We start from the raw sequence: 6196 nt of genomic DNA, 5'->3' as shown, positions 1-6196 counted from the left end.
CTTCTGTGCAAAGATTAATTCTTCCGTCTACAAGACCAACTTGCTAGCCCATGTCAGCAGGATCTCTGTCACTTGATCATGAGTGTGCTCTTTGCATTAAATAAGTATTTTGGCTGAAATGTCTTGCCCTGCATTTACCGCTGAGCCTGAGCAGAGATGGAGGTTACTGGCAGTGAAGTGGCGGGTGTGCTCCGGCGCCTGACTCACCTTGGCAGTGTCTGGCTGCGTGGGCAAGGCTTCAGCCAAGCCCTGGTGTCCCTTGGGGCTGTCTGTAGAGGAGCTGGGGGGAAGGAGTAACACCTCACACCCAGCACGTTAAAAGGAGAGACAAGCAGTAGATTTTGTTCCCAGATGTTTCCCATAAACAGCCGAGGCTGGCGGCCCATATCTAAACTACTGAGGCGGTATAGGGACAGATCTTCTTTTCGCAGAGCTCAGAGGGTCGGCCAGGGACAGGGTTATCACATTAGCAATTAAAAGCAAACGCAGAGAACACCTCCTGCCCAGTTATCCTGCTAGCGTGGCAGGAGCCAGTTTGCCACAGGGAATGGCAGCACTCCCCTCTCCCCAGATGGAAAATGAGCACCCAGCAGAATTCCAGGACTGATTTCCCAGCTCAGGTCCCTCACCACAAGTAGACCCATCTTAGGATTTTGGCTGTTCTAGGCCAATAGAGAAGTTGTAGCTCGATTTTTTTTTTTTTTGTCACTTTTTGGTGGAATCACCAGGTCCTTTACGGGACTGAGCTTTTCCTTGGTGAAACTCGCAGTCGTTGCCAGTCACGGGTGTCGAAGCCAAATGAAACCCAGGAGCAGGGCTGAAGCACAGCCCAGGGTGGGTTCAGTGGACCTTCCCCGCCGAAGCTCCTAAGATCCAGACGGGCTGAGTCACTGGGATGACAGCATCAATTTTCACAAGGATGGAGAGAATCATGTAGCACAACTCTGTGACATCCGTGTAATAATTTGCTGTCTTTAACAAAATTGGTTAATTACAGGTAAAGGTATGGCTATGGCATCAGCATCACTGTTACTTCTCTTTTTGTTTGGGTTTTGTTGTTGTTGTTGTTGTTGAACAGGAATCTGTTAAATAACTTTTCAGTGGCGGTGATGAGCCTGCTGTTAGGTGAAGGAAAACACCTCCTAAACAAGGTTCTCCTCTGGCGGGGCGGCCCGACCACGACGGACCGGCCCCGGCGCCTGCCGCCCCGCCGCTGCGCCCGCCCCTCTCTGCCCGAGTGGTACAGCCCCACCCCCCCGCGGCGCACGGCGGTGGTTCGTGCCGGCGGGCCAGCGCGCAGGGGCGGGGGCGCGGCGCGGCGCATGCGCAGAGGGGCGTACGGCGGCTGCCCAGCTGACACCGGCTGTTGTGTGAACGGCGGCGGGTCGGGCCTCCCGGACCGGGCCGGACCGGGCGCTCCTGGGAGGCCGGTGAGGGCGGCTTGCCGCCCGGGGCAGTCCCGGAGCCGGGAAGGGCCGGCCCGCCATCGCGGGTGAGATGCGGCGGGTGTGAGCGAGGTCTGTGCGCTGGGGCCGGCCCTTCGGGTCTGCGTGAGGGGCGCGGCGGCCGCGGGGGGCGGGAGGCGGGAGAGGGACGGGTGTTGCTGCCGGTGTTTGTGTGGGGGTGGAGGATCGGTCGCGGCCTGCTGGAGTCACGGCCTCTCGCTGTGGGTCGCGCTGTTCCGGGCTTGTTCGTGCCATCGGATGAGTGTGGCTTACCCCGGTTTTCCTCCGGGAGACTGAGGAGAGGGGCTGCTGGGACTCCACCTTCCAGTCCTTCTTGTCTGGTGTGGAGCCGTGGGGCGGGCGTAGGGCTCTCGGACCAGGGCTGCCAGCCCACCCCCGCGTCTTGGAGGGGAGCTTCTGCGAGCGAAGGCCAGGGTGAGCAGGTCCCTGCAGGATCCGAGTTGTGGTGGCATTTGTTACATGGTGAAGCAAGGCGGGAGCATCGCACCTGGGGCTCTGTACCCGGTGTTCGTTGTGGCTTTTTAATCTAGTTCCCACCAAACTCCCAAATGCATTGTGGTTCTGAGCGTTTACAGGCTGCGGTGAGTCTAGTGGTCATGCTGGTATCACCTAAATTGTTCATAAAATGGGCTGGCATTCAAATATTTCAGTATTGTCTGGCTCTTCCCTCCCCACACATCTTTGGTTTTGAACTATGGCGTGTTCAGGAAGTTTCAGTTAACTTGAGGCACTTACTGATGGGCTGTTCAGTTAATTATACTAATGTTGTTAATAATCCATACTAATGTTGCTTGTCTGCATTCCATACTCTTCTTGCATTTTTGGAATATGTTTTCTGTTGGAAAGTACTGGATTGTTCATAGTTCTATGTCCCGGATCTGTATTTGAGATTCTAAATTGCACCCAAAGCCGTAAAAGTGGTGGAAAATCAGTGAGGGAAAAGCAGGGGAGTAGGAGAATAACTGCGCAGTGCTATTAAAATATAAGTTTCCTAAGTAAGAAAACAGGGTTCGCTTCTTGTATTTTCTCTTCCTCTTTCTTGTCTTCCTACTTTGCCCTCTTCAGCTTTTGTTTCAGTGTGTTACTTGGTACTAGTACAGATTTTGCAGGCCAGTTTTTAAACACATTGCTGAAGTTTTTTTTGTCTGTCTTGACTACCTGTCTTTGGGATGACTGTTACTAATGGCAACAGGACCAAAGTTGTTAACTGCAGTGGAAGTGAGTTTTCTATGGTTTGGAAGCTATGTATATGGATAACTTAAAAATTCATTTAATGTTTTTCTCCTTGTTCCAGATGGAAAAGAAGAGTTCATGGTTTCTGGTTTGCATAATAGCAGAGGCTTTAGTCTCCTAAAGGAGACTGTAGTGTGGGTGAGAAGTGTCAAGCCCCTTGCAAGGCTTTGCTGTGTAAAAAAGAAGAAATGAATCCTACAAATGACGATCCAGTGTTTGGAACCATTTTTGACTGGGACTATCTCTTATGGGAAGTTCGTTTGACATTTTTAGCTGCTGGATTTTTAATCTACCTGGGAGTATTTCTTCTGTCTCACTGGTTGTCTTCATGGATAAGTACCACTTATCGTGCCTTGTATGCAAAGGAGAAGGTGTTTTGGAATATGGCGGTCACACGTGGTGTGTTTGGACTTCAGAGTTGTGTTGCTGGGTTATGGGCTTTGCTCATAGATCCTGTTTTTCATGCTGACAAAGTGTATTCACAGCAAAAGTGGAGCTGGTTTAACTGCTTAATAGCTGCTGGATTTTTCTTGCTTGAAAATGTAGCTGTTCACATGTCCAACGTTATTTTTAGAACATTTGATGTGTTCTTGGTAGTTCATCACTTGCTTGCTTTTGGTGGCTTGGCTGGTCTAGTAATTAATGTGAAATCTGGACATTATCTGCCTTTGATGGGAATGTTACTGGAGATGAGTACTCCCTCAACATGCATTTCCTGGATGCTTCTAAAGGTAAGAAAATGATAATTTTCAAATTATGTTTGTAACAGTTTTCATGCATCTCAGTTGTCCATAGGTGTCTAAATTTAGCCCGTATCTGGGGCTAAACAACAGCCAGCTGTTCTATTACCCAGTGACTCCTCCTCACTCAAGAAGGGGAATCATGAAAAGGAAGGAACACTCTGTTGAGATAAGAACTATTTAATAATAGAAATAAAATAAAACCAATAATGATAATAATATATACAGACAAGTGATGTATGGTGCAAGTGCTCACCACTCCTCGACCAATGTCCAGCCCATTCCCGGAGCTGGAAAATCCCAAGACTACAATCCCAGAAGAGAGAGTAGGCCTTGGGAGCAGAATGACAGCAAGACCCTCCAGGGATGGTGACCATTGAGAAAGAGCGATTGTCCCTAACAAACTTTCCAGTTTATAGCGAGCATGATGTTACATGGTATGGAATTCTCATTTGCCAATTTAAGTGTTCATCACCCTGGCCACGCTCCCCCCAGGTTTCATAGAATCATAGAATGGTTTGGGTTGGAAGGGACCTTAAAGATCATCTAGTTCCAACCCCCTTGCCATGGGCAGGGACACCCTCCACTACACCAGGTTGCCCAAAGCCTCATCCAACCTGGCCTTGAACACTTCCAGGGATGGGGCATCCACAACTTCTCTGGGCAACCTGTTCCACTGCCTCACCACCCTCAATGTAAAAAATTTCTTCCTTATATCTAATCTAAATCTCCCCTCTTTCAGTTTAAATCCATTGCCCCTTGTCCTATCACTACACGCCCTTGTAAAAAGTCCCTCTTCAGCTTTCCTGGGTCTTGGACATCTGGGTCATTAGCAAAAACAAGTTGAGAAGTCCTTGATCACTATGGATACCTGCATACCATGGATGGCTACAAACTAAGCCAAAGTGTCTTACCAACTTTGTTCTCACTGAATCAGGTGCTGCAGTCGTGTTAAAAATGCAGCTTACTTGAGAAATGTAGCTTTTCTGAACAAAACATTGATTCTATGAGTCTATTGCAGCGAAACCAGAACAACAGGTAATCAGTGTGGTTTGTCTAGACAGCTTTTCAGCAAAACTGCATTCATTTAACCGATACCCATGTTATTGTGATACCTGCTTTTATTGTGTTATTTCTGTAGTCCTCCATATAGGTTTCTCTGTGATGCTGTGTGCATGTGGATAGTGAGATGGTATAAATTCATTCTGAGTTTGAGATGCCATATGCATGTGGAATATCACAGCTTTACATGGAAAAAAAAAAAAAAAAGCCTGAGAGCGTGTGTATGTGAAAGCTGGATGTTTGTGTTAGTTCTACAGATTCCGCAGTCTGTTATCGTGAAGTAACAATCTCACTTCTTCATACTTTCTGTTCTTGTTTTTCTAGGCTGGCTGTGCTAATACCTTTTTCTGGAAGGCAAACCAGTGGGTCATGATCCACCTGTTTCACTGCCGCATGATACTTACTTACCACATGTGGTGGGTGTGTATTTTCAATTGGAATTCTGTGATGGAAAATCTGGGACTTCTTCATTTTGTTATTTTATTCTCGGGATTATTTGCCGTTACACTAGTACTTAACCCATACTGGACATATAAAAAAACTCAGCAACTCCTCAGCCCCACTGACTGGAACTTTGAAAATAAAGCAACGGAAAACGGAAAATTAAATGGTGAATCACATCAAAAGAAGAGGATATAACACTGAAACAGCTGTTTCCTAGTAGGGTAGTGGAAGAACCCAACACAAAGTGATTCTTTGCCTGTGAACTAGAAGCTCATGCAAGAAGCTCATTAACACAGTGATTCTTTGCTGGTAGTATTCTGTATGCACCAGCAGTATTTAAAAGCATTTTTTGTGTTTCATACATGCATACATATAAGATCTTCAACTTCTTAGCTATGAATGACGCCAACAATTTTATCAGATTGGACAGTATTTCACGATTTAATAGTGACAAGCTCTCTAATGGCATCTTTTGTCCTAATGCTTCTAAGTGGCTTTACAGTTGATTTGTCTATTAAGCTCAGCTTGAATCAAGTTTAGCTTGAACCCTCTTTCACATATGTCGGAGATACTGGTACTGGAAATTATGTTATTTATTAAGATCAATTATGACCCAAGTTAGGTATGCATGGGTACCTAGTTCCTGTGTGCCATTAAATCATTCCAAGTGGCTGAATTGGTCAGTGATAGAATGCAGTCATGGCTGGGTTTTGGGGTCTTTTTGTTGGTGGTGTTTTGGTTGTTTTTTTTGTTTTTTCTTTTTGTTTTTTTTTTTTCTTTTAAGTGCACTTGAGGAAGGGGAAGATAATTGTTTGAGTGCTCACTGTCAGAGACAGTTGTAGTTTCCAGGTTGCCCTCAGAATGGGAGGAGTTCATATCCACCACAAACATGCACATGGGAATGCAGGCATTCGCTATACTGGTGGTCTAACTAGGTAATCGTACTGGTCATTTCTGGACTTAAAATCAGTGAAATACAAGAGGCAATGATAGAACGTTTGACTCTTGTTTCATCCTTGAAAAGATTGCTGGTTGATTGGTAAAATTATTGTCATTGTAGGTTCCACATGAGTGGTCATGCAATTAGTTCCACTAGTGCTCTTGTTATGGTTCCTCTTATTTTTGGGAATTGTCTTAGTTATAGAGGGTTGTAGAATCTGAGGTGACTCCTCTGTGGAGGAAAACCCGTATCACCTCCTTTAGGAGTTCATTTGTTCTTCTAGTATTTTTATTTTACTTCGAAGAATGAAC

General features: G+C 46.2%; 1 protein-coding gene across 1 annotated transcript; it reads left to right on the top strand.

Annotated features, from left to right (window-relative positions):
* The first annotated feature begins 1725 nt into the window (after nt 1–1725).
* Nucleotides 1726–5689, top strand: CLN8 (CLN8 transmembrane ER and ERGIC protein). The gene is made up of 2 exons (XM_009990425.2): nt 1726–3430; nt 4826–5689. Exons 1-2 carry the CDS (start codon nt 2888–2890, stop codon nt 5138–5140), a joined length of 858 nt encoding a protein of 285 aa, XP_009988727.2. The 5' UTR covers nt 1726–2887; the 3' UTR covers nt 5141–5689.
* Nucleotides 5690–6196: the final 507 nt, after the last annotated feature.

The sequence above is a fragment of the Tauraco erythrolophus genome, chromosome 2 (genome assembly GCF_009769465.1).
Source record: "Tauraco erythrolophus isolate bTauEry1 chromosome 2, bTauEry1.pri, whole genome shotgun sequence".
Lineage (NCBI taxonomy): Eukaryota > Metazoa > Chordata > Aves > Musophagiformes > Musophagidae > Tauraco > Tauraco erythrolophus.
Note: the sequence above shows the minus strand (reverse complement) of the source record. Positions and strands in the feature narration are given on the sequence as shown.